This window comes from Synchiropus splendidus, chromosome 13, assembly GCF_027744825.2.
Source record: "Synchiropus splendidus isolate RoL2022-P1 chromosome 13, RoL_Sspl_1.0, whole genome shotgun sequence".
Taxonomy (NCBI): domain Eukaryota; kingdom Metazoa; phylum Chordata; class Actinopteri; order Syngnathiformes; family Callionymidae; genus Synchiropus; species Synchiropus splendidus.
In genome coordinates this window covers 5,567,860-5,595,266 of record NC_071346.1, presented here as the reverse complement: position 1 = coordinate 5,595,266, position 27,407 = coordinate 5,567,860, and the positions used below count along the sequence as shown (strand labels likewise).

Genomic DNA, 27,407 nt, shown 5'->3' with positions numbered 1-27,407 from the left:
TTTCCCCCTAGTGTTATCGTTTTCCTGGCTGGATTGGTCGTCCACAAAAGCCGCTGCACACTAAAACAACAAAATAAAAGCCTGCCGCACTATTCTGAAGCGCCTTACCGGAAGCTCTTCCTCGCAGCGGGCGCCTTGACGCTTCCAGGTCGAGCATCCTTCCTCCTCCAGCTCGTCTCCGCTTCTCCATCCGAGCAGCGACACCGTGAAGCGGCCACGGGACGACCCGAGCCCGCTTGGAATAAACATGTATTTTTAAGAATCTCGTTGAGCCCAACCCAGTCGATATGAATCAACTGTGCATCCGCCTACTGCTGCTGGCCGCCTGCCGGAGCGTCTTCTCCGGGTCCGCGGAGCGAAGAGTCGGTGAGTCAATGAACCGACCGTTCGTCTGTAAAATGGCCGCTCCGGAGCTGCATCTGGCGGGCAGGTGTCCGCCGCTGTCCCGCTCCTCCCTCTCGCCGCCGGAGCTTCACCTGCGCATGACACCTGCCGTCGATAGTTAGTAACGAATGGTCACATTATTATATCATCTGATAATGTAACTGATTCTGATTAATGAAGCTAATTGATGCTAATTAGCCTCAACTTTCTCCCGCAGGCCTGAAAACCGTAAACTATCTTTATTAAAACATGATACATCACACCGAGGTGACAACAGAGAAACGTGTTTAGCGGATAAACTCACTGATAAAACTGATGTGCAGAAGAGGATATTGACTGAATCAGGTGCAGCCAGAAGCATGTTGACACTGGGGTCCAGTCCATCTGTCTCGGCTGTGTTCGTGAGGTGCGTTAAAATCCGAGGTCATGCACTGTTCCATCCCAGACCATTTCAACAGTTACCGACTGCAAAAGACTTTGTGGTCATGGTTTTCAAGGCAAACTCCTCACTGTAAGTGATACAGGAGAACCTGCTGTGTTCATGATGTTTATTCACATAGGAGTCTTCTTTGAAAGAGGAACCGGGCGCACATGGCTACATTACAAAAACATGTTTGTGTTAACAAACACAGAGGGATTGTCATATATGTCTGATTTGACTGTGTCATGCGATGCCACTGCCGACAGAGTCGAAGGCATGGAAATGATTTGAAAGTCACTGAGATTTCTGTTTCTGTACCTGCTCACCTGTTGTCGTAACATGTGTCTCACTGAGGAGCAGTGGGCGACCGCAGGTGGCCCCGGAGCCTCGCATTGTCTACACCAAATATGACATCAGATGAGAGGAGATCGGGTTTTACAAACAGACTGCAGCTACACGCTCGGATCAACAATCTGCGAGGACCGGCGGACATGTTTTCTAAATATAGCTGATATTTAATATTCCCTCTGCTAATGTGAGCCGGAGGGAAGACGAGTTGTGTGATGGAGCAGGAAGCTGGTGCTGAGAGGGAAAGAGACGGGACCCTCCCCGTCCCCCTCCTTCTGCTCCTCCTCTTCCTCCTCCTGAGTCTCCTCTTCTTCTCGAGGTTACATAACAATCTGTGTCGTGCTCTACTCACGGTGAGAGCAGTGTCGACGCTCCCTGATCACCCCGGAGTCACAGAGGATCATGGTAGTGTGTGGACGGTGTTGCTATGGCAACCTGAAGGGGCAGGGCTTGATCCAGTGTGAAAACATCAAAGCCCAGACGAAACCTCCACTGATGGTTCTGATGATGAGCATCTGGCCTAAGTGACATAGACGTGTTAAAGATCTCACTCTGACTTTCTGTCTTCTCAGGTTGTCTGTTCGAGAAGCAGCTCTGCTCGTCATACGAGATCTGCGTCAACGGTGAGATGATGCTTGTCTGACCTCTCAGAGTCCTGGATCTGAGGTCAGCTGACCAGAACCCGCTGAGGTTCCAGACTGGTGTTGATGCTGTCTATTCAAATCACAACAGTTTGAATTGCCACATAAGAACTGGAATGGTTCATGTCCCTGTTTCATCATTAAATATAGTTCTCAGTCTTCATCTCTTTGCTGGAGATCTTCATCCATTTGTTCTCAGTAAATGAGCTGTACAAGATTAGAGGCATGAACATTTAAGTTGTCCATCCCTACTCACCTGCTTCTTATCAATAAACATCGAGTCTTAAGTGGAGGGAATCAATATGACTCAACTGGAAGTGAATCGGACTCATCGAGTCTCACAGACCTGCGTGAGTCTCGACTTGTGTGTGAGGAGAGGTTGGTCCTGAGGCCCCGTCCCCCTTTTGATGAGCTGCCGGCAACTAATGACACTCGCTGTGGTTGTCATGGCAACAGGCCTGAGGAGACTGCTCGATGTGAGCTCCTGTGGACTCGGAGAGTCGACACCTCCAACACTTCCGGGTCCTGAGGTCATGACTTTTCCACCAGAGCATTGTTGCATAGACTGACACTTCTACAATTCCAATCTTTGTAGGAGATCAACCCTCCTGTAATTTCTCGCTCATAATGGGTCCATTTGAAAACTTTCTTCGCACAGGCAGTTGCTCGTGTCAGTTCTCCACTAGCTAATGATGCTATTGATCTTGTGGAGTTCTCCTCCGTAATGGAGTTGGTCTTGAGAGGCTGCAGATGCATTAGTAGCTCTGTTCCGGCTGCAGCTCCAAGCGAGCTGCTCTCAGAAACAAGGTTTTCTGTGTGAAGAGAGAACTAGAAGTGGGCATGGTCATGTGGTCCATCTTTTAGGACTTCTGAAGAAACAAGATCGAAACATTTGAGCATCTTTGAGCGTCCTGAGAGTCATTCTGCAATTGAAATCATCACTCATCCTCCAGCTGTGGGACCGAGGCGTGGGAAAGTGACAGTGAACCTTGCTGAGTTGTAACTGGCTTCTTAGTAGCTTGATAATTTCAGTGATACGTAAACAACTAATATTTATTCAAGTGATTAAAAAAAGCAAAAAAATATTCTAATATATTTGAAAGACTTAACTGTGTTTCTTGACAGATGGGATGTTTGGGCGCTGCCACGCTGTTCCTGTGAAGGAGGTTTACACCTATGACGTTTCCTTGCCAGTCGTCCAGCACTTCCGGCTGCTGCTGGAGAAGCTGTCTCAGTCAGGTGTGTTGCTCAGTGGCCGAGTCCTGACCAATGCTCACTATTATTGTTGTTTTCTGACCAAGAAACACCTGGGAAGTGAGGATTTACACGCAAATATGGAAGTGGTCATCATATTTCTGTAGTTTTTCCATCTGCCACTAGAGGGAGGCATAGCAGCGCGAGACCCAACATCACTTAACGGGCTTCAAGTGAAGAGACAGAACCAGAACTTCAGGCCCAGTTAAAAAAATAAAAGTACCTGTGTTTGTCTCTGTAGGACTCACGTGGCGGGACGACACCACTCAGCAGGTTCTCTCCAAAGAGCTGTCCAAGCTGAGACGGGTTCCTCACCGGCTTCCTCAGAACAGACCCGTCTACAGGACTGACAGCAGGTCAGAAGTTTGGGAGCTTCCCTCACATCTGGAACGATTCTGTCTGAGTGCCAGTTACAAACACTCCATAATGGTGTTGTCAGGCTGGTGGCGATGGACCCGGTGGATCAGCAGGTGAAGCCGGTGGAAGAGGAGCTCGGCCGGAACCTTCAGATGTACCTGCAGCGGCTGGGACTTCTGCCGAAGCCGCCGAGTTCTGCTGTGTCAAATGCTGACGCGGTAAGCATCTTACTGTAACCTTTGCACAGCCTGATACGGATGGTGGAAGGACGAAGGTACTTTCAGGAGATCCAAGAGAGGAGGACTAAACCAGAGTCATGTGACCTGAGTCAGACACACTTGGATACTAATGTGTGTTCGTGTGAGGCACGAGTGTTCAGTTGAGCGTTATAAAACACCAGCCTCACACTTGGACTGCCTGCACTTGTTGAAACAAAAACTCGTCCTCACTGAAGGGAATCCCTCTCCTGCCTCCCCCTACACTCCCTGTACTGCCCCCCTCTGACTGATGGTTCTCCTGTTATGAGGGACATAATACAAGACGTGAGTTCACGAGTTCACAGCTCTGATGAATGAACATGTGACACCTCAGTCCTGCTGAGGGATTCAACCAACGAATCCTTGCAGGAGCCTCCAGGCATTGCTGCAGGGTCTGGGTGGGGGGATGCGGTGGGATGGCCCCAGGAATCATACACACAACTCACACTTCTAATTCTTCTACCTGTTGCTTCAGTTGTTGCACACTAATGCATGTCCAAACAACTCATAGAACATGGCGTCCAAAATGGTGTCAGAAGTGGTATGTTCTCTGCAGAAGCGACCCATGAAGTAGCTCACTTTCTCACAATGTTGGATGGAAGCGTTTCCTGGTTGAAGTCTAAGCAGTCCTAAATGCTCCACTGATGTTTTTAGGGCGCCCGTCTTCACTCTGCGGACTACCCGGGCTCACGGACCTCAGACCCAGCTCGCCTCCGTCAGAGACCCCTGAACCAGGACGACATGCTGCTCAACCTGCTGAGAAAGTTTCTGTCCCGGCAAACGTCCCTCAACACCGGACCACCGGCACTGCCTCAGCTCAGACCCCGGCCCGAGGATGCTGGGAAGTCCAGAACGTTCAACGTGGGAAGGACTCAGAGCAAGGAGCCGCTGACCTACGTGGATGGTGAGTGAAACCTCAGAGTCACAAGCAAGTACGTTATTCTGTATGATAACACACATTGCTCCTGCAGAGAGATTCATCCAGAATGTTCTGAAGAACGTCGGCCGGCAGCACCTGGACCTGGACAACCTGACTCCACATGATGTGGACCAGCTGTCCCGCCTCATCACAGACGCTTTGCAGGTTGTGGATCGGGACCAGGAATCAACCGGTGCCCGGTTCAGACCCGGTCCGAGAGATCTGGAGGAGCAGGAGGAACCTCAGGAGGGTGACAGAGTTGAAATTGAGGGGACAGAGGAGGCTCCCACAGTGCTGCAGCAGGAGAGTGCAGAGAGTACTGAAGCACCAAAAGGTGAGGGTCCATTCTGGAGCGCACAGGACGTCAGTCTGACTACTGTGTTTATCCCGCCAGAGAGGAGTCCAGACTCCGGAGCTCTTGATGTCAGCATGAAGGTGAGGGTCCACCTCAGAGTATTTGCTCTACTCTTGTGTCGCACTCATGCCTGAGCCACACCACCACTTTCGCCCTCAGCCTGGAAGCGGCAGCCTCTTCACCAAGCTCCTGGCTTACCTGGACAATGCTGCCTTCACGACCCCCCCATCACCCCAGATGGACCGAGTGACCCCGGGGGTCCGGCAGGTGGGTTTGGAGAACGTGCAGAGCCGGACCAGTGCAGCCGGGGCCCGGGTGCAGAAGAAGGACGCTACCCAGTCCGTGGAGGAGGTGTCGGAGGTGGAGGGCTGGATCAAGGAAGTGGCCCCTCCCCCTGCCCTGCTCCTGAACACACAGCTGCACAAGAAGACACTGCACGTACCTGAGCTGCAGCTGGACGTCAAGAAGACGGATGATGACGTCTTTGGTTATGTCATAACAGACACAGAGTGAGTCTCAGCTGACCTGTTTTCACAACCGGTCCGTGCACCTGCTGAATGTGTAATGATGAATGTGTAAACTGAACATTTGATGAGGGCCACCGGAATGATTCATTAACACAGTCTGCTGTTAGAACTTCACTTGAATTCAATTCAAAACTCTACGACCTACTCGGTCCAGTGTCAGCGTCCTGACTCCTCTGTGTCCTCCTCAGCCGCCTACAGACAGACCAAGGCCTCAACCTGATGCGGATTCTGGCTCACATGTCCAAGATCCAGATGGCGGACTTCACTCAGCTCTCGTACGTATCACAGTCACGTCTCCACACTTGCTTCCTCTCTGCTCACCGACATGTGACTCTGTCAGTTGTGATGTCAGGTTCTTTAGAAAATCCAATCGTCTCATGACCGTGAGGTGTTGAGGAGGTGATCGGTCATTTTGGTTCTTTGCTTCGTCTCCATCTGTTGTCCTCCTGTGAAACAGTCAGCCGTTCAGAGTGATGGATCAGGCTGGAGAAGCAGGAGAGCCCTGGGTGCAGCGGCTCCGCAGGACGAGCAGCACCTGCTGTTCATCAGAACCACATTCTTCCCTTCCTCGCGGGCATGGAGAGGCACATGAGTAGAAGCTCAGATGTTCGTGAGCTCTCCAGCTGCCTGTGGGTCACACCGCGGCTGCTGAGTGTGGAGCATGGTTCTGAGTCGTGACAACTCCTGGTCAGTTAGATGACGTGTCGCTCCTGATTAGAATTGTCTGCTACAGCTTCAGAGCTGACACAGATGTTGAACCTCTGAGAAGAGTAAGCGACAGACTCTCAGGATGCGTGCGTGATTGCTGGCATTGTCTATTGCTGAAAACCACGGCCTCCACAGATCCTCAGTGACTCGTGCTCACATCTGTGGGTGGATCTGCAATCTTCTGAGAAGAAACGACAGAGGTTGAGTCACAGAGTGAAGTGTTAGCTTGTGGTGATGTAATGTCTGTCTGCACTGCAGTGCCCTTCTAACAGTCGCCTGTAGGGGAAGAATAAAATGCTGAGTAAACAGTGAATACATCATATTCAGCGCCACAACAGTGAAGAAGAACTCTGAAGTCTAACTCTGGGTGGAAAACAACACTTAAGATATGTGTTCAACTGAAGTACAAATACTAAAAATAAACTCTTTGATCAGCGTCTTGGCCACACTGTTCCTGGGAGTTTAGCACTCGTGATTTGGAGGTCACTGTGCAGCACAGCACCTTCAGAGGTCTGGAGGACTCCTGCTGTGTGGTGAGGCAGACGTTTGTAGCGCCTCTGCAGAAACCTTTGTCTCCTGGCAGCAGCCAGAAGTCCAATCGCATCAGGCGGCGACCACCCAAACCCTCTTTTCATGGCTACACTTGGTGTTTTCAGAACTTGACGTCAAGTTTTACTGGAGTTAAAGTGACCTGTTTGAGGACCTAACGCGTCACATGAGTATCTCATACATCTGAAGGTGGAGTCAGTGGTGAGTTGTGTGTCTGTGTTTCAGGGTGGTGGGCCCCGCTGTCACCTTCAAAGTCAGTCCCAACACGCCCAACGTCAGCACGGCAGATGTGGCCAACGTGGCGGGTAAGTCTTTTTACAAGTGAGGTGCGGGAGGTCTAGAAATCAGTTTGTGTTCTCAGGTGCTGTGGTCCATCTGGGGACGCTAACCCAACTGTTTGTCACCATCATTTTGTGGGCTTGCTTTTTAGTGTGTTGAATATGAATGGAATTCATTTTCAAATGTTAACAGACAGCTGTAGTACTGCGGTTTCCCTGTAGGGGGTCCTTTATTCTGATGCCAGGTCCATTATAAGATAGCGAGAGGCCACTTGGGGGCGCTAGAGGGCATTTTCAATCCTCGTGTGTGAGGGTGTGGTGTGTTCTACAGAGGAACCTGCCTCCTCCTAGTTGGGTGCTCCTCCTGATCAGCTTTTGACCACATCTGGTTTTGATGGCTGGGAAGAAGAGGATTTAGATGTCCACGGCTCTGGGACTGTCTCCGCCTCTCCACTCTTCATCTCCTTGTATTGCGGCTGAGTGAATTAGCATAGATCTCCATGCCGACAGTGCTGACCTTCTCCGCAGCTAAACACTTGTCAGATGTAATTACGGAGCTCTTCAGGTCAAAGTAGTGTTTCCTCGGACCCTTGTGCTTCTCCTTCTGCTGTTTCCGTGAGCTGCAGAATAATTACTAATTTGTGAGCTAATGTGTTTGAAATTGTATGTCAGCATATAGAGCCGTTAATTTACTATTGAACTGTCACGCGTGGTCAGCGATGACAAGTCTCCTCCTGACTACTGTTAGACCACAAAACCAAAGCAGACCCATGGGACTGGATGAGAAATGTGGAACAAATTCAAACTATGATGGAGTCAAACATAGAGAGGGCTTGTTGGGATCGTTGCGCCATGAAACTCAGCACTTCCCGTAGGGTTGTGTGGCCCAAGTGGGGTCATCAAGACACTTAGGCACTAGACCTGAAGAAGAGGTTCTCCACGATCTCGATCGTGAGTCGCTTCTCTCCGGATTCATTTAAGTCAGTGAAGGAGGAGATGCGGGTGAGGAGTGGGGAGGAGGCAGGTGTTTTGCCGAATGTGTGATTGTGTAGCGAAGCAAGATGTTCCCGCAGCCCACCAGCCAGCCCGACTGTGTGCTGGCACCAGCCTCCTGGCGCTTGCAGTGGTTTTGCATCATAACTTCTTCAGACGACTAAGGCTGCCGTCAGTCAGTGTTCATGACCTGCAGCCTCCCTCTCTCTCTCTCTCTCTCTCTCTCTCTCTCTCTCTCTCTCTCTCTCTCTCGCTCTCGCTCTCTGCTCGAGTTTATTTACTTTCACACGTCACCGGAGCATCAAGCTGCCGCCTCCTGCTCCGGTGTTTCAGAATATAGATGTGCGTAATTGACCCACAGCTTCTGGAACCAGTCCTTAAACTTCCTGTGGAGTTGCTGATCCAGTGATTCCACGACACAGATTTGTAATTCATGCTCAGTTCTGGATCATTGTACTGTCTCTGTAAAGCAAGTAAAACATGTTAACATTGAGTCGCCTCCACAGTGGCGCTATGATTCTCAGCTCTCACTCCGGAGACAATCCTTTTTTAATTCACAGCGAGGCAGCGAGTCTCGCCCGACTCTGGTCTTTATACATTATTCACCATCTAATTTAATCTCACATCACCTGTAATTCATATCTGGCTAGCTCTCGCTGTGCCGGAGAAACGGCTTCCCAAAACGGCAGAAGGATTATCTCATTGAATTTTTTAATATCCTCTGTCCAAACGAGCCTGTCGGTCTGACGGCCACTCTTAATTACAACTTCCTCAGCTTGCCTGAATTCCTCCTCCGCGTGTATTTTCCTCCTTTTTGCCGACGTTGAGAGTTGTGTAGTAATGTGTCATCTTGGAGGGCGTGTGGTGTGGGATCATGTGGTGGATCCGAGGTCCTCAGGTAGCACACCAGTCCAGTCCAGAGATCGATCTTCATGCATGAGTAGTTGGTCATGAGAAAGTTCCTGAACTCTCCTCATCAGAGTCGGAGCGCGGTCGCCGCTGCTCTCTCGATGCCACTCACGCTCGCAGGCTCATTTTTAGCCGCCTGATGATGCCTGACGAGATGTGGAGGCTGACGGACGGATTGATTGCCGCTCTTGAGCTCGCAGACCTGATTACAACCGCTCTCCATCTCTCCCTTCATCTGCTGCTCTCTAGCCTGCGTCTCTTTCAGCTCAGTCAGAGAGCAGACGGAGGCAAGGACTGAAGAATCGAGCTTGTCTCTCTAGAGCGGCCGGGTGGAGCCTCACTTGCCGGGGAATGAGGTCATGCCAATATAGCCTCGGAAGCACAGATGATTGCTTTGATAGCTCTTGTTTTTGGAGTCAGATTCAGTCTTGGTAAAGACTGAGTCATTCGAATATCCTGAAAGGCTCATCTTCTTTTTCTTTCGGCTTCTCCCTTCAGGGGTTGCCACACCGGATCATCCTCCTCCATCTCACCCTGTCCGCTGCTTCCTCTTCTCTCAAACCTACAAACCTCCTTCACCACCTCCATCAATCTCCTCTCAATATCTCCCTACCAATGTACTGGCTCTCTCTCCTCTGTACATGTCCAAACCATCTCCATCTAGCCTCTCTGACTTTGTCTCCTAAACACCTGAGCACATGTGCTGTCCCTCTGATCTACTGCTTCCTGATCCTATCCATCCTGCTCACTCCCAGAGAGAAGCTCAGCATCTTCATCTCCGCTACCTCCAGCTCTGCCTCCTGTCTTTTCCTCAGTACCACTGTTTCCAAGCCATACGACATTGCTGGCCTCACCACCCTTTTGGACACTTTCCCTTTCATGATCTGTAAAAAGACTCACATTATGCTCGGATGCAGGACACGTTCAGTCCAGTGGACACTTCCTCCCCCTGTCCCCTGGCTCTGTCCTGGTAAACAGCTCCGGTCCCCGAGTGGATGCGCCTCCTGCTGCTGCTCCGTTTCATGTGTGGAGCAGTGAGAGACAATTGTAGTTCAGAACTTCAAAAGACTGCGAGTGACATTTAGTGCTGCGTATCTTCAAACGCTGGCTCGACTGTAGTCCTCGCTCCTCTGCATAATTGATGAGGCTGTTTGAGCACCGCTTCCTTCGTGCAGCGAAGAATTCGAGCACATGTGAAGCGCTGAGCTGACGACTGCCTCCTCACTCACTGACTCTCATGCACACTCACCTGGGTCTGTGTTGGTTTGAAGCGTTGTTTTTGATCTGGTTAGGTGAGAATATTACAGGTGAGAACAGACAGACATTATAGTGAAAACAAGAAAACATAGCTCTGCTGCTTCTTCCTGGTAAAGTGTCGAATGTCGCGACGTTACACCTCACCTTGTATACAAGCCCTCTTATTGGTCAGCCATAGAGGTACTATGACATCACACCTGTCTTTGGTCGGAAGTGAAGCCTCCTCTGTTCTGGTCAGTTATCTTCCGTCGTGAGATTGATGCTGGGGAGTGACTCAGAAGTGGTCAGTCTAAAGCTGTGTCCCTCAGGATTTGTCCGGCTACAGGGAGGAAGACTATCTGCTCCATTATCAGCAGACTGTCCCGCGGTGCAACCCCCGCATGCAGCTTAGCCACCGGTCTTCTCGCCAGCTTTGCTTCCGTCCCGCAGAGGCGCAACTACGATGTCAGAAAATGCGTTTATTATTCTCAGCTGGCGGCTGCAATTTCGTCTGAGTTCCGCCTCCGCTTGTCTCCTGTCCTCTCTTGGTTCATTCCTCGATCCTCCTGCTTAATCAAGAATCAAACCTATCTCTCACCGAGTGTTCTCCAGCCAGAGTGTGTGCATTGTCCCCTTCACAATCCCTTTCCATGAGTCACACGTCTACATTTCTACCAATCCAGATTCACTGCTCACGAGTCTTTCAGGCGCAGGATGGAGGGACCAGGTCTTTGTGATCCCACTTCTGATGACATTTGTCGTTAAGAGAAGACAACATTGTCCATTTCAGGACCAAACCCATGTGATCCAAACAGGCTCACCGTGTGTGCAGCCTTATACCGCTGCATCCTGCCTCTGGAGAGATCTGGTTTCTTGATGTGGAGATGTTGACGGTAACTCGCCATCAGTAGCTGTTGATCAGACAGCAGCAGAATGAAGTCGGCTGAATTATATCTCCTCTAAAGGTCATTCATCAGAGGATGCTCAGGGAGCATGGAGGGAGTGGAGACGGTGAGGGAGGTGTAGAGCTTCACCGTCCATGTCTGTGTTTGGGTTGGGATGTTAATATGTTCCAGTGACGCTAAGCGGGACTAGACTGCTCTGACTGTAGGTAACAAGTGCCACCACTGTAAATATTCCTGGTGTGGTGTGTTGGGAACATTGATCCAGTGATCTCCTGCTTCCTTGCCGATAGCCTCCTGCCACCAATACATTCACGAGCAGAGGAGACCATAGAGGGACGTGAATTTCTGGTGTCACTTTCTGATTTTGATCAGTTTGTCCACCAACATGTCCTGTTCCTCAGTGCCCTATTGTGGAGAACCTATTTCCCCCTAATCCACAAAGCAGGTCTAGACCAGACCCATGGTCGTTTTGACGTCCGTGGCCACTCTTGGTGCACATCAAGCTCTTTCTTCAAACATTTCAATCACCATGTCCGGGGAACAAAAGTGATGCACCAGCTTCCTTTCACCCTGCAGGTGTGGGCCAGGCCTGTAACTGATCTTCCTGCTGGGACCCCCGGTGTCACCCCATTTTAATGAATTGTTTAAGCAACGGCACCTGAACAGCTTGAGCTAAGCGTTGTTGTTTAAACGCTCAACATGTAGAACAGACATTGTTATTGTTTTAATCCAGGAGGCCAGTCTGAAGTCAGTTTCACTTACTCTAATGCCGGTGCACAAACGTGGAAGGTTTGTAGGATAATAAGTCAAGTTTCTTTTTTTGGTTGTGATGTGATCAATGAATGAGTTTGCTCTTCGGCATGAATGAGCATCTCCGATGTGGTGCAGGAATCAGGCTCGGATGTCGCAGTCGCTGGACAACAATCCATTTTAATTTGTCGGGGATCTCGTCCCTGTGATCTAATAATGCGATTACGTCTTGTCCAGCGTCTCTGCCCTGCCGCTCTCCTGCCTTCCTGAAGGATGGCTGTTGCTTTTCTTTTTTCACTTTATGGGTCCAGAAACAGCGGGGAGAGCGGGCGGCGCGAAGGCGCTGGCGCTGGGAGTGCTTAATGGTAGAAATAATGACCCCTCAGTGCGGCGAGAGCATCTGTTCTAGTCAGCCTGGGTCCAGTGGAGCCGACCGGGGCCTTTCCCCTTTGTCACCGGTGAAAAATGACGCATCTCTGAATCGTCAGCGCTCACCGGGTTCCCCTCACGGCGCCTCAGATACATTGAGTTAACATAAAGCAAAAGCTCAGTGCCGGTGACAAATGAAGCTGCTGTGTGTTTTGGAGGGAAAATAAAGGGGGCCCTGATGTAGAGAAGAGGTCCACTTCCTCCCGGCACAGTTGCACCTCAGTCTGTCACACTGGAGCCGATGATGATGATGATGATGAAAAGGAGAACAATAGCTCAGCCTGTCACTCATCCTTCACAGCCGACTTCACACGTTACCTTCTAGAACACGGAGGGGTGCCGGTGTGCGGGAGACTCTGTTCACAGTGCCGCCACAGTGCTTCCCCTGGTGTCCTGGGTGGCCCAGAGATTGTAGGGTTCCTGGTGCGACGCCCAACAATGAGCTCATGATGTAAGTTTTCATTAGACCAGGTCCGTGGACTGCTTGGACTCCTCTGGTTCTCAGGCCTCTGTGAGTCAGAATGCTTGAGCAGAACTGTTCATACTGAAGTCTAAAGGTATGTTTGGGGCTCTTGTCAATCTAATGCACCTGAGTGGTTATTGGTTTGCGCAGCCAAAAACAGCGTCCTGATGGTTCTCAAGTGGTTTTGAACAAGTAGGTCATTCTAAAGTAAAAGCCTCTGGGTCCTCTGAGTCATGGAGTCCTGCAACCGCTACTTTCTTCTTGGTGATGAATTTTGGCTCTCTGCATATGTCAATGCAAAATCTGGGATCTGTTTGGTGAGCACACCATGAATTCTTGCCCAAGTTTTCAGCTAGATTCTGCAGTTGTCGCCTCAAATACGTCGCACCCCCGTACCCTTGCGGTGCCAAACTTCTCCTTTATCTGTCCATTGTTTTCATGGATCTGCCTTACTGAGTCCATGACGTTCTCATGCAGTTGTTAATGTGTGTTCTGTCGACTTGTGTTGCAGTGCGGCAGAAGGCGTCTCTGGAGAAAGAAGCTAAAGTTGTCATCCTGGAGGCCGGCGTCGCTGACGTGAGTAAAGCTGTTACGTCAAGACAGCTCCTGAATTTCCCTGAAATGAGGTCGCAGATCATGGAGTTTGAAATGAAATGATGCGTTATTGATGTTTAAAAGTGACTCTTGAGATGGTTTTCTCATGCTGGAACTGGATCTTTAAAGCGTGTTTGGGACGTGACGTCGCAAGACAAGTTTACGTTGTTACTTCAACCTTCAGATCAGCTGGGCTCTGGATGTTTGGTGGAGGTCGTGGAGAGACTGCCAATGCGGTGAAAGGTGTGTTGAAAATACTGGAAGTAGTAAACTGGGCTGGGTGCTACCTCCGGACCGTAGCTTCTCCTCTGCATCAGCTTTTGGTCGTGGAGAGTCTTGGATTGGCCGACTGAGAATCTGCAGCTTGCTCATCACTGTCCTTGTTATTCTGGGTAAATAGACTGCTGAGCGTCTATTGATTCTGGTTGAGCTTGTCGCTCACTGCACTTATCACGCAGCGGAGTGTGTGAGAGGGAAGGATGGATGGAGGAGATTGTTGTGGGGAGCGCGGAGAGGGTGGGGGGGTCGAAGGTGTATCAACGGGATCGATATCCTGCTGCCAGCAGAAGCCAATCATCGACAATCGAAGCACCTGGAGCAGAGAGAAGCAGACTCTTTCGGTCGCAGAGAAACCAAGCATCTATTCCTAAATATCCATTTGCACCCGGTGATTATTGGGGTTTCATCACCCGAGTGTTAGCATGCTACGTCACAGCCGACAAGAAGTAGATGCACAGCAGGGCAGGTCTGCCTCATGGTACTTTATCTGGACTGGTGGAGTGGCAGACATGGATCAGTGTCTGGTTTATTCATCTTCAGCTGCTCATTGAAGGCTCCACCAGGGACTTACGTCTCCTCCCAACCTGACTGTCCTGCAGACCTTCAGAGGAATGACACACACTTTTTAAGAGCCAAAGTGTTTTGTGGCAGTTTATAGTTCTACCTTAATATGGGTGCCAGCATTCACAACACCGACCGTATTGCAGCTGAACTCCACGGCTGTTGACTTGATGTTCAAGGACCTGGGACCTCCCATAGACGGTTGTAAGGCGAGTGTCCATCATGTCAGGGTGTGGAGCAGCTGGGCCGAGTCCTCCTCAGGTTGTCTTCTGTGACGCTCTTCTGTTGACTTTATTATCAAAAATTGATTTGTTAATTGGTTTTGTTTAAATCCAATTAAACTCAGTTTCCTCAGTCTGATCCTCGTCGATTCGCGTGGCCTCCTCGCCGGCGTCCACAGAGAACTCATCACTTCCACGCTGACAGTCTTATCCAATTAAGAGAATGCCTGTGTTGGTACAGAGGGAAAGATAAGGTTGCCGTGGCAGCGACGAGATTATAATTGTCCTGGAGTGCTGCTAATCCTCCTCAGTCCTGACCGGCTCGCTTTGTTCGCCGCACTTCAAGGCGCCTCCCAGGGCGAGCTTGCCAACAGAGGGAGGCGGAGAAGGAAGCAAATATCTTTTCAAGGGGTTAACATGGACGTCACACGCAGTGAAACGGGGGAGGACTCTCACCATCTGAGGCTGCCATCTCGATTCAACTTGAATGGAAAATCTCAGATTACTGGGAGGGTGATGGCGGTGGGCGGCTGCGGCCGTCACGCTGTCAGTGGCGGGTGTGTGTGAGGCGGTACAGGGTTGTGTAGGTGAACCAAGCAGCAGAATTGGGCCCCCAAGATGTAGTACGATTTCAGAGATGAAGGATTCACTTTTCATGTCACCTTGTTGAAAGCGATCTACTCTTTGACCCAGATGGTGAAGGAGGTCTCGAGGTGCGACCCAGGCCAGTGTCAAGGTGTGGGCACCTGGGCAACCTTAGCCTGGAGGTCACATGGTCAGGTGCCTGGTTGGAGCATTAGGAAGTCAAGTGTCGGTCCCCTGACTGGTCTGGTATGATGATGTGACTCGTGTTAATGTTTAGAAGGTCTACATCAGCCTTTTGAACTCTCATTTCTTCTTATTAACAAATGCACAGTTGGCGATTGTAATCTCTGTAATCTGGCCCAGATAATCCGGATAATTCACTTTCTTGAGTCTGTCCACGCTGAGAATATACTTGTGAGAGTCCTCCCCCATCTGTAGTCCAGGACCTGGTCGTCCACTGTGATAGCAGAGGTGGCTTTCTCCCGCTTCTTCGACGTGGAGATGTTGGAGCGGCTACAGTCTCCAGGGTGTGTGGCGCCCTGACTTTACTGTGGACACGCAAGTGTGAAAGGTTGAAGCTCACTCTCTGTCTTTTTTGCTGTGGTGCCTGAGAAGTTGTCCCTACACGGCCGCAGTGAAATAGTAGCCCAGAATTTATTTTGTGTGTGTGTGCAGCAAAAGGTTTGCCATGGTCTTGAAAGGAAACGGAAATTAAAAATTGGCGCCTTTACTCTCTCTTCCAGTTGGGTTAGCGCATGCAATCAGGAGGAGGGTCTTGTTGTAGGGGGGTCGTGAGGACTGAAAGAGCCGGTGACCCCCCTACTCTTCTTGCAAACCTCCATCCATCGCACACACACACATACACACTGCCACCTCCAGCTGCCACAGGAGGGGACAAAAGAGTGTGTGTGGATGTGTGTGTGTGCGTGAGGGGGGGTTGAATACAAAGATAAACTCAAGACCCCTTCCATCGTTTCCTGCACACACTCTGATACACACACACTTCAGGTCTGTGTCATCTGCATCAAGCAGCATCTTCTTTTGTTGGATCAACAGTGCATGGTGACACACACACATGCCACACAAGCATGCACGCACGGTGCACACTGACATTCTTGTACTGTCTTCCATTTTCCTTAGTATTTCTGAATCTATTAATTACTTGACGTCTTTTAATATTTTTCTTTTTTCTTGCTGGTGTCTAGCTATCATTTGCCTCATGATATCTTCTTAATTTTGGGGGGTATTTCCTTTTCTTTTTTGTATGACTGACTCATCATATACTTCTCGGCTCTGTATTGGCTTGATTTTTACTTATTTCTTTTTCCTTTTTGGGGGAATTTTTTTTCTGTCTCTCTTTTTTTTTTTTAAGGTTTTCCTGCTGCTACTTTTCTCTTTTTTCCCCGAAAATATACAATATTACCTTCTATGTATGACTTCAGAAGCTGAAATGTAGTTTTAATGAAAAAATAAATGTCACTTAATAACAATGATTTTGACAGAACAAAAAGTAATAAAAAGTCATGTGATTATGAAGACAAATGAAACAAAACATTATAGCTGCATTCATTACAAAGAATTAAAGTATAATAAAATATAATTTTTAGGAAAGAGGAAGAAAGAAAGAGGAGATTATTTCATATGTCATATTTCATAATATGAAATTGAAAAAGTAGACTCCAAGGTTCTGTAAATGTAACACCTGTAATAAAAAATAGTAAAAACTACATACTGCACAGTTTCAGTTGAAGTGAGGAACACCCCCCACCCCCGCCACTCACCTCTCATCCTCCCTCCTCCTCTTCCTACTCTTCCTCCGCCCGTCGGCAACATGTGGAGCCGTCGTCATGGCAACCAGGGGAGGTGACATGTGCTGTCGACAGGCAGCGAATGGAAGGAGGGAAGGAGGAGGAATATATAAGGAGGAACCCCCACAGCGCACTTTGTAGTGTCTCTAAAAAAAAGCTTCTCATTTCGGGATGTGGGCTCGGAGGCGGCGTGCTTGTCTTCTCGCCGTCCCCCGCTCGCCGCTTCTTTCTCATCGCAGCATCGGTGGAACGAGAGCGGAGTGATTCTGGAACTTTACTTTTTCTCTGAGAAGGAAAGGATGTGCAAGGATGCGACTCTTTCCTTCCTAGCCGGCAGAGCTGCCGGTGCGATGCCGCCTCCTCCAGTCTGCGAGGGAGCGGGATGGAGGCGTGGGATGCAGGACTGTCGGTAGGATTCATTCCTAATATTTTCAGGATGGCTCGCCCCCGTGCAGCCGGTCTGGCTTCCAGTCTCTCACCCAGTCCGGAGAGACTGGTCCTGACGTGGGCGCGTCTCGTCCCAAACCACCTCCAGCAGGAGTTTAGCTGGTGATGCTGCGTTTGGCTGCTGCAGTTCTGGCTGCAACCAGGTGTGGCGCAAGCTTCAAACTCGAATATTAACTTCGCTGAAACACACGAAAAGACTTCTGTATCGGAGACGTTTGTCCATCTTCCGCTGTAGAACCCACGCCCCCCTTGCAGTACAGGTTTGAGTCATCCGTCAGTTCTGAACTCACAGGTGTTCAGAATGTCCTCCTCTGGGCCCATTTCTTTTCATAGTCTGAAGCAGAGGGCAGCATGATTCAAGAGTTGGATTTTACCAGGTTCCTTGAACACCCCTCCATGTGTTGTTGTGGGTCGGAGCCAGTGATGATGAAGAAACCTCCCCGAATTCTTGTCTCTTCGTGTTAACAAGCTCTCCACAACTCCTGCTCCGTCCTGCTGACCTGAGGAACACAACGGTCTCATGTCTGCTCAGATGACAGTCGTTCATCTCTGGAGCTGTTGTTGACGCTTGTCAATCTAAGTGTTGACTGTAGCACGAACAAACCTGCAGCTGACAGGCTGAGGTGTTTGAACAAGTGTTTGCTTCAGCTGTCGAGTTCACTGTGAGTTGCGTTGCTCATGCGAGATGTTGGATTGAGTGGGACGAACCTCCACAGAGACGGATGAAGCCGAGCTCCAAAGCTTTGTCCTCTCCGTCAGGCATGGAGGAAACAATGGCCGCCGCTTGCCCTTTGACCTTCTCTCCACCAAAGTGAATTAGCCAGATCCGTGCAAATCCATCTCCCTTTTGTCTCCAGGAGCCAGGATAATCCACACTCCCCAACACACCGGGAAGCCCCCCCCTCAGTCTCCAAGCTAACCATAGTTTTGCTCACAAGTTGTTCGGCTGACATCACGGCACTGCTCCAGTGAACCGTGGGCTTTGCTCCACTCGAGTCTGGAGGACAGTCCTGATGGTCGGTTCACCAGAACACGTTCCTTCCTCTACTCTTGCTGCTGCTGTGAAATGAAACCTGGACGTCCGACTGAGCAACTGTCTGTACTTGCTATTAATGGTTTCAATAGCCCCCTGCTTCGGGACAATCCACACCCCCCGATCCTCCCGCCTCCCACGGTTTGCTTGAGCTGACTCACGCGCTGCAAGGACAACCGCACCCCCTTTTCTCTCAAAACCTCTCTTCCATCATCCTCAACTGTGACCCCTGCAACTTGGGACCCAACTCCTCTTTTCATGTCGGGTGTCCATCCATCTTGTCTTCTCAAGTTCCATCCAGTCTTTGAGGTGTTGAAAAGTTGAAGCTGTTTGTGGTGGATCGAGTAGCTGATCTGTTCTGAGAAACATGAAAAATAAAGTCAGTGTTGGACTTGAGGTGTAGATTTCCTCTAGAGGATGTTTGTGAACTCTGAAATCCTTGTTGTTCACAGGGGAGCCAGATCGACCAGATCCCGGGCAAGTACAGCCAGGCCGAGTCCACCAAGTTCCTGGTCCTCACCGTGGTGTCCATCCTGTGTATCGTGGGCGTGTTGCTGGCGTCCACCGTGGTCTACTGCTTCCGCCACCGCTCCCACCACAAGCTCAAAGAGAAGCTGACCAACCTGGGAACGGAATCAAGCGGTGACTCCACTGCCACCTATCAGGTAAAGGGTGGTACTGCACTTTAGAAATGGGTTTCTTAACATTTGAAATCTATTGTTGTGAATTCGCGTCATTTATCGTCAGAGATGTATCTAGTAGAGAGCTCTGATTTCCTCCCCGCCATAGACAACGAGCAGAAGTGACTGGTAGAGGAAGTTAAAGTCACTCAGAGCTCGCAGAGTGAGACGACACCATGTCTCCAGCAGACATTGGTCCACAGCTGCCTACAAAAGTGACCTCAACCTGAGTCTCTTGCTTCTGCACGTCTCAGCCTCCCCGTACTCAAGGTGTTAAACCCGAAGACGATCCTGCGAGCATTGATTTTACAATCAGCCCAGCGTCATCTAAGTGCTCTCGTTTTATCTTCCCCCTCACCTGGGAGTCGTCCGGCTCCGGAAATATACTGTCAGGGATTTACCTCATCAGATTCACGAGCAGCAGGACAGTAGAGGGCGCCGACGGGAAGAAGGCAGACAATTATAGAAGGGACAGCATGATGACAAGTGTTTCAGGGCCTCTTCCCACAGCTGGGTGAAGGGGATTTTTATGACTGTATCAGGCAGAAGAAGCAGAGCTGATGATGCTGTTCAATTCCTGTGAAACGTCAGGACTAAAATAAAACAGAAATTTGTTATAATTCACTTCTCACAATGAGTCAGATTCAACACTCAGCTGCTCATTAAAGTTGCTCCCGGCAATCGAGCGCGATGCGGTCGCTGTCACAAAACCAGCAGACGGAATCTGACGTCTGACGCGCTTGTGTCTCTGATCACTGACTCTCGGGTCACACAGGACCTGTGTCGGCAGCGGATGGCGGTCAAGCCTCCGGCCGAGCGAACGGAGCCACTCTCGTCCAGGATCAACAGCGTCTCGTCTCAGTTCAGCGACGCCGGCGCTGCCATCAGCCCGTCGGCGCGCAGCAGCGTCTCGTCCTGGAGCGAAGAGCCGGCGCACTCTCACCTGGACATCTCTACCGGTCACATGATCCTGGTGAGCATCAGTGTGCCAGTGTGTGTGTGTGTGTGTGTGTGTTTGCTGGTCAGTCTCCTGCCTTCAGTTCCATCTGCGCATGACAGTCACCTGATTCAGACTGGGATCAGGCTCCTGGTCCTTCAAGTGGTGAAGCAAACCTGTCGTCATCCTGTGATAAACGCAGCGTTGGCAGGTCGGCGCCACTCGGCTGTGACATCATCGCTCACTGCGGTTAATTTACTGCTGATGGTGACGGCAAGTCTCTTCTCAGCTGGACCTGCGGAGACACGCCACCATCCAGGCTAAACCTCCAGTTGCTAAAAGACTTGTCGCGTCTTGATTCTTGACACGATCTTGGCGCCACAGACCTGGTGGTCTCGACTAGCGAACCTCTGGGCTCCACACACACAGTCCTGCAGCAGGTGTCCCACTCACCATCACCCCACTATCTCCGTGGTAACGGGGTGTTCTGGATGTCTAAGGGGATTATTGCAATCCAATCAGGAGGTGCTGAGATCCCTGTGTGGCGGGCAAACACGGACTAATCCTCGCTGCAGGACGGCTCAGTGAACAGGCCAGTAACCAGCCACCGCCCTGACTGGCCAGCAGGAGGAGCTGACTCCGTCCTGGATGAGGAATGTCTCTGGTCTGTACCTCCTCTGTCATGAGAGCGTCCTGGACTGGTTCTATGTGGTCCAGCTCGGGTGATTAAGACCAGCCTCTCAGTCGTGACTCTCTCTAATTATCCCTCAGCCGTTTTTAACCAACTTCTTTCGGTCGGGCAGAAATCCATTTGGGCTTTTTACGGAAGCTGGCCGTGATTAAGAACCGGGTGCATTAGTTACCGTCACCATCCATCATTCGGGGTCCTTCATAGACACCAGCGGCTCATCATGGCTGCCTGCACAGTTTCCACAGAGCTCAACTACGACACCTGCTGGCTGTCCTCACTGTCTCATCCAGACGTTCCTCCCAGGAAAGCAGGGATGGAAAGTGAAAGTGAACAATTCTACATTAGTCATGTGCCTGAGATATGAGAGAGATGTGTGAGACGTAGAAGAGGCCGACGTCGATGAGCGTCTGTGGGCTGTGAGTGTGAATGACGTTTGAACCGACTCACCTCTCTCTCTCCTGTAGTCCTACATGGAAGACCACCTGAAGAACAAGGACCGGCTGGAGAAGGAGTGGGAGGCACTGTGTGCTTACCAGGCCGAACCCAACGCCTGCACCGTCGGACTGAAGGACGGGAACGCCAAGAAGAACCGGTCTGCTGCAGTTGTGGCATGTAAGGCTACAAGACACGTGGTGTGGAGGGAACCTGTCCATCAGCTGTTGGAAAGCTGAAGAGTAGGCACAAGCGATAACTTATGGTACACGATATACCGCCAAACACAATCTCCACGATGACAATTCTGCATCTCACGATAAACACGGGACTCACTCGCTGCATTGGACTTGCACACGTGAACATGATGAGACCGTGATGGCGCGCCACGCTCTCCAGCTCCGCTGCATTTGACAGCCGACACCGGCGTGTGACGGTTGTGGAGAGTGTCGCAGGTATCTCGCTGTGCTGGCGCCTCGGCGAAACACCCTGGTGAAAATGGTTGGATATTGGACGGAGCATGTTTCACCAAACAACAACAGTTTCAAGAGGCTGTAGTGTCCAACACATGGAATAGAACGAAAATGGATTTAACTTTTTTTGTCCACATCGGCTGTAGAGTAATATTTCAGTAATAAATGAGAATTGTGAGTGCTTAATAATCGGAAAACAAAGGAACAAAGAGTGAAAGTAAAAATGATGGAGGGAAAGTAGACGAGTAGAGGAATAAAAAGATCAAAGAAGAGTGTAGAGAAAAGTTGAGGAGGTTCAAGAAAGAGCAGGATGAAGAAAGAAGGCGGAGTAACAGAGTGACATTTGTTGCAGACGATCACTCCAGGATCACACTGAAGAGTGAGCACAGCCACGAGAGCGCCAAGTACATCAACGCCAGCCCCATCGTGAGTATGGTTCTGGCCCAGTCTGGCTGGAATCCAAGTAAAGCTCAGCGTGGCTGTTGGAACCTTCTCTCCTCAGATGGACCACGATCCCAGAAACCCCGCCTACATCGCCACTCAGGGTCCACTGCCCTCCACCGTGGCCGACTTCTGGCAGGTACCACTCCCTGATGTCACGTAAAGGTCGCTCCGGTCCGACCCACTTGTTCCTCCGTGCAGATGGTCTGGGAGAACGGCTGTGTGGTCATCGTGATGCTGACGCCGCTGGTGGAGTCCGGCGTGAAGCAGTGCTACCACTACTGGCCCGACGAGGGCTCCAACCTCTACCACATTTACGAGGTACACCCCGCCCCCGCCGCCTCTGGCGACTCCTGTCACTGACGCAGCAATGTGTCGCCACAGGTCAACCTGGTGTCGGAGCACATCTGGTGCGACGACTTCCTGGTCCGAAGCTTCTACCTGAAGAACATGCAGACCAACGAGACCCGCACCGTCACCCAATTCCACTACCTGACGTGGCTCAGCCAGAGTGTTCCCGAGAGCAGCCGCTCTCTCCTGGACTTCCGTAGGTAGGCGCCACGACTGTCCAGCAAGGCGTGGGAAGTGGCCGTGACCTGAGCTCATGGTAGATGAGGCGTTCCTCTGGTTTGTGCTGAGAGCTGTAGCGCCCCCTGAGGGTGGGAAGTCAGCCATGGTCTCATTGTTCTGCTCCTGCCTGCCTCACCAGCTAACCAACGGTTGCCAGTGTCATTTTTGTGACGTTGCAGCTCGTGATATGAGCCCAGTTGCATAGTCACAAAAGTGATCATTGGAGACTGTGATTCTCCGCGGAGCCCCCCACCCTCTCTCCCGCCCATCAACCCCCCGCCGCCCCCCCTCCCAAAATGGTGCTCCTCTCTGATCCGCCTCCTGCTGTCCTTCTTGCTGTCCTGATGGTGAGGCCTACAGCAGAACACTAGGGGGCGCTACAGCTGCAGAGAAGGATGGAATCTTGATCAAAGATTCCTGGTCCTGATGAGTCATCAGATTTCCCTCTGACTGGAGAGACAGGGGGTGTTCCTCCACCCTGAAACTAGCAACTGCTGTTTCCATGGCAACGTCGCTTTTTGATGTCTGCAGTGAGCTCTGACTCCGGTCTGGGTGGAGGTGAATGACTTGGCTTTCTTGGACTGTGAGTGCGAGCGCTCAGATGACTTGTGTGGTCCGAGTCTCAGCTGCTCTACTCTGTCCCGGTTTCATGAATGGTGTAGCCATTGAAGTCCAAACCATCAGAGTCAACCGCCGTCACTGTGGAGTCTGGCTTCTCACTGCTCTGACTCAGACTCGACTGACTGTGACTCCAGCTTCTTCTTCTTCTGTTCCAGGAAGGTGAACAAGTGCTACCGTGGTCGCTCCTGTCCCGTCATCGTCCACTGCAGGTGCGAGTTTCAAAAGTCCACACTGACCCACAGGTCCTGGTCCTGGGCTGCCTTGAAGGGAGCCAGCTGAGACCAGATGGAACCGGTTCTAAACTGACCTCTTTAGTGTTTTTTCAAAAATCATGATGTCACTTCCTCCTTCTCTTCTCCCCCTCTGCAGTGAGGGAGCAGGTCGGACTGGGACATACATTCTGGTGGACATGGTTCTGAACAAGATGGCCAAAGGTGAGAACGACGTCTGGACATTTGCTCAGGTCCTGTTGGTTCTGGTGGCCGCAGAGTGAGTGTGAAGACTCGCTGTGATTTCAGGCGCTAAAGAGATTGACATTGCTGCCACGCTGGAACATCTGCGTGACCAGAGGCCTGGGATGGTCCAGAGCAAGGTGAGCTTTGACTTTGACTTGGTCACCCTGGCAACAGGGTCTGCCCGCAGCCCCTGACCCAGGACTGACGCCGTCTCTCACTGCAGGATCAATTTGAGTTTGCGCTGACGGCTGTCGCGGAGGAGGTGAACGCCATCCTGAAGGCTCTTCCACAGTAGATCACCCCCGAGCCCCTCTTCTTGTCCCTCATTCTCGCAGATCGTCACCTCCGTCTCACTGTCCAGATGAACAGATGAAGTGAAATGTTGAGGGAAAGATGAGAAGAGGGTGAAGGAGACCACCATCTGAGGAGACGTTTGAGTGAGGATAATACACAGTTGAAGTTGATGAATCGTGAATTTAAGTGGGACCGTGAGAAGAAGGTGAACTTAAGTGGAAATTATTTTCAGTGAAACGTAGAGTGGATGACCCGACAGAAGGTTCAGACACTCAAGTCCGACCATCACAAAAATTATTTCAACTGTGTTTTTTGTGTGTTTGGTCATCAAAGCAACAAAATAGATGTTTTATTTGTGATTTTAGGACCGTCAACATTTATAAATATGATCAGAGAGATGTGATATGAGTTTATTTATTAGTCATCAGCCGCAAACACTCCAGGACCGGTAATGTGACGGCCGCAGTCATATGACCTGGCAGATGTGGCAGCTGCATGTGTGTGTTTGTGACACCTGGAGAGGAAAACTATGGAGTGCTGGCCACGTCGATCTTCTGTCGTCTATTTGGCCGGCTGTGTTGGTCAGATGACCTTGTTGTAAAAACTAAAGATGTTTCGATATTTTGGTTGTAAACACGTGATCAATAAAGTTGTTGATGCTGCAGCCGGTGTGTTACTGTTCCATTCATTTCACAGAGACCACTTGCGTTGTCTTTACCACAATAAAAGACTGAAGGGGCTTAGAGGGACTCGCAGAAGCTCAGATGTTCATGAGAGAGTGATGCAGACTGTAGACAGAAATGTTATTCAAAATTATTGTTTTTCACGTCATCAATACTTCCTGTAAATAAACAAGCGCTTTTTTTTGTTTCGACGGGATGTACATGCTGCTCTGGTTTCCGTTGTTTCGCAGACATCGCTGTAATGTAACATGGCAAGTGAGTCAGGAATGCTTGCGCTTGTTGATGACGTCACGCAATGCAGTTTCCTTCGATGATTTATTTTTTCATTGTTGAATCAAACATAACTTTTGTTCGTTTGTTTTGCATATATGTTTATGGGTTAGAGATACGGATTTTAAAATTTGAAACAAAGTCTTAAAGGCTAAAAATCCCAGGGCGATGGCCCTAAATGAGACGTCATCAACACGCGGCAGCCCGGACACATTCTCCAACCCACACTCACCGTTCCTCTGCGAGTTCGGTTCAGTTCGGTCTGCGTCCGACATGACGTCCATCATTCCTCGGATCGAGCAGCTGTCCGCCCGTGTGGTTCGTGTCTTGGGCTGCAACCCGGGACCGATGACCCTCCAGGGAACCAACACCTACCTGGTCGGAACCGGCGACAGGTCAGTGACCCGCCTCCAGGCATACACACGGACACACTAATAAGCGAACCCTCGGGCGTCAGTTCGAGTGTTTGCTTTGCTCTAAGTGGATTTATGGACTGGGAGACGGTTGATGTGATCAAACCTGCAAACAGACTTCAACTTTCACCTCCCGAGTCTCCAGTGTTTCTCCGCAGCTGTTTGTTGATCATTTACATGTTCAGAGTCTCAGCAGTTTCACGCAAACGCGAGTCGAAAACAGACGTGTTTTAAATAATATATGAAAATAGATGTTACACATAACACTACGCAGCTGAAGTTCCGCCATGTGACAAGGGGAAAGTTCAGTTAGACGGAAGAAAACTAAAGTCCGATCTAAGGTGACGTGAGGGAGGAGAGCGAGGACCAATCAGATGTGTTTATTCCCCAGACGGGTCCTGATCGACACTGGCGACCCGGCGGTTCCAGACTACATCAGCAGCCTGAAGCTGGCCCTGCAGCAGTTCAGCACCAACATCCAGGAGGTCCTGGTCACCCACTGGCACCACGACCACATCGGCGGCGTGGAGGACGTCTACAGGGACGTCACGGGTGAGGGCGCCGGTTTCCATGGTGACCCTCGGAGACGCCATGTTGACACGCCTTCCTGACCACCTGCAGGACCTCAGGTTCTGGTCAGCAAACTTCCTCGAGCCACCAAAGTCCAGGAGAGTGTCGGAGGGAAGAAGCTCAACTATCTGCGCGACGGTGACATCATCAGGACTGAAGGAGCGACGCTCAAGTGAGTTGACCCTGATGCTTCCTGCATCAACAGTTCCAGCTAGTAGCTGCTGGAGCTGCGTTTGTGCCTGACCAACAGGGGGCGCTCTGAGGTCTGTCTGTCTCGGACTGCCGTGGTGCTCCTGAGCAAGAAGCCTTGCTGTCTCCCCAGAGTTCTGTTCACGCCGGGTCACACCGACGACCACATGGCTCTGCTGCTGGAGGAGGAGGGGGCGCTGTTCTCGGGCGACTGCATCCTGGGCGAGGGCACAGCCGTGTTCGAGGACCTGTACGACTACATGAGGTCTCTGAAGATCCTGCTGGACTCCAACGCCCAGCTCATATACCCGGGTGAGTCTCAGCACACGGGTTCAGACTGAATCCTGGTCTAAGGTGACCCCTGCTTAGGTCACGGGCCGGTGGTTCGGGATGCGGCCTCCAAGATCCAGCACTACATCAGTCACAGGAACCAGAGGGAGCAGCAGATCCTGGAGGCCATCCAGACGGGCAAAGGACGGTCCTTCTCCTCTATGGAGCTGGTCAAGATCATCTACAAGGTGAGGTCTGGTCCTCCACAGCAGGGTCCAGAGGGTGAGACCAGTTCTGTGGTGTTACAGGAGACGCCTGAGTATCTTCATGGGGCGGCCAATGTCAACCTGGTGCACCACCTGAAGAAGCTGGAGAAGGAGGGCAGCGTCACTCTGGGTGAGTTGCACCAAAACTCTGACTGTTCTTCCTGGACTCCCAGATGTCCTGCGCTGTTCTTCGGATGGAAGGAGCCGTGCTGTCGGTGACCTGTTGTTCTCACCCTCAGTGGGCGACTCGTCGAATGTCAAGTGGAAAAGCAACCTGTGAACTACTGGAGCGGATCGGAAGACGAGGCCATGATAGTTCTGGAATGTAGCACAGCAACGCTGCAGTCACATAATCAGTGACTGACTCGTCATGACAGATTCTGAATCTACACGCTGATGAGGTGATAGATGAGCGAGATGGAGCTGCAGATCACCAAACTGACATCACCGGTTCTTTAACACGAACCCATCAAATGGATCCAGCTGAGTCACTCAAATGACTTGTCAGTGCCTCAGAGGACCTCGTGGTCAAACAGCCTTTAGTAACAAACATCAGACTCATTCAAACCCCAGGTTTCAGCTACAACCTCTGACTGTTCACTGAATCAACCATTATTTATTTCAAAACATTTGCATTTCTACTTCTAAATAACTTTACATTTCTACTTCTAAATAACTGATTTCAAATTAGTGCAATTCCAACTTCAGCCACAAGATATCGCTGTCTTCCTTCAATAAAACGACGAGGACTCCGTGAAACGCAGCTTTACTGCGTCACTCGTCTTACTTTTGATGACAGTTGTTTAATAGTTACGATTCCTGACGTTAATCATTGTTGGTTGATCTGTTTGTGTAAATAAAAAAGCTTATATTTATTTAATACTCCTAAAATGTTTTGTGCAATTCTTCTGTCCGCCACTAGGTGTCAGTATCAGGAGATG

General features: G+C 50.5%; 2 protein-coding genes across 2 annotated transcripts; both read left to right on the top strand.

The window, feature by feature from the left end:
* Nucleotides 1-91: 91 nt before the first annotated feature.
* Nucleotides 92-24,462, top strand: LOC128770078 (receptor-type tyrosine-protein phosphatase N2-like). The gene is made up of 23 exons (XM_053884319.1): nucleotides 92-366; nucleotides 1,726-1,776; nucleotides 2,920-3,033; nucleotides 3,290-3,404; nucleotides 3,488-3,623; nucleotides 4,317-4,566; nucleotides 4,634-4,915; nucleotides 4,976-5,016; nucleotides 5,096-5,445; nucleotides 5,652-5,738; nucleotides 6,946-7,025; nucleotides 13,195-13,259; nucleotides 18,664-18,876; nucleotides 19,667-19,864; nucleotides 20,984-21,131; nucleotides 21,777-21,850; nucleotides 21,927-22,004; nucleotides 22,067-22,186; nucleotides 22,250-22,416; nucleotides 23,212-23,265; nucleotides 23,426-23,490; nucleotides 23,575-23,648; nucleotides 23,735-24,462. The coding sequence occupies exons 1-23, from the start codon at nucleotides 288-290 to the stop codon at nucleotides 23,804-23,806; spliced, it is 2,913 nt and encodes a 970-aa protein (XP_053740294.1). The 5' UTR covers nucleotides 92-287; the 3' UTR covers nucleotides 23,807-24,462.
* Nucleotides 24,463-24,969: 507 nt separating this feature from the next.
* Nucleotides 24,970-27,346, top strand: lactb2 (lactamase, beta 2). The gene is made up of 7 exons (XM_053882358.1): nucleotides 24,970-25,153; nucleotides 25,563-25,723; nucleotides 25,793-25,913; nucleotides 26,064-26,242; nucleotides 26,300-26,448; nucleotides 26,509-26,596; nucleotides 26,706-27,346. The coding sequence occupies exons 1-7, from the start codon at nucleotides 25,032-25,034 to the stop codon at nucleotides 26,744-26,746; spliced, it is 861 nt and encodes a 286-aa protein (XP_053738333.1). The 5' UTR covers nucleotides 24,970-25,031; the 3' UTR covers nucleotides 26,747-27,346.
* Nucleotides 27,347-27,407: the final 61 nt, after the last annotated feature.

Bases quoted from the DNA above. Each gene is read 5' to 3' on its own strand.
- LOC128770078 (XM_053884319.1), top strand. From the start codon at position 288: ATGAATCAACTGTGCATCCGCCTACTGCTGCTGGCCGCCTGCCGGAGC. The intron at 5,017-5,095 runs GTGAGGGTCCAC...TTTCGCCCTCAG, and splicing joins CTCTTGATGTCAGCATGAAG to CCTGGAAGCGGCAGCCTCTT. The intron at 7,026-13,194 runs GTAAGTCTTTTT...CTTGTGTTGCAG, and splicing joins AGATGTGGCCAACGTGGCGG to TGCGGCAGAAGGCGTCTCTG.
- lactb2 (XM_053882358.1), top strand. From the start codon at position 25,032: ATGACGTCCATCATTCCTCGGATCGAGCAGCTGTCCGCCCGTGTGGTT. The intron at 26,243-26,299 runs GTGAGTCTCAGC...ACCCCTGCTTAG, and splicing joins CGCCCAGCTCATATACCCGG to GTCACGGGCCGGTGGTTCGG. The intron at 26,449-26,508 runs GTGAGGTCTGGT...GTGGTGTTACAG, and splicing joins TGGTCAAGATCATCTACAAG to GAGACGCCTGAGTATCTTCA.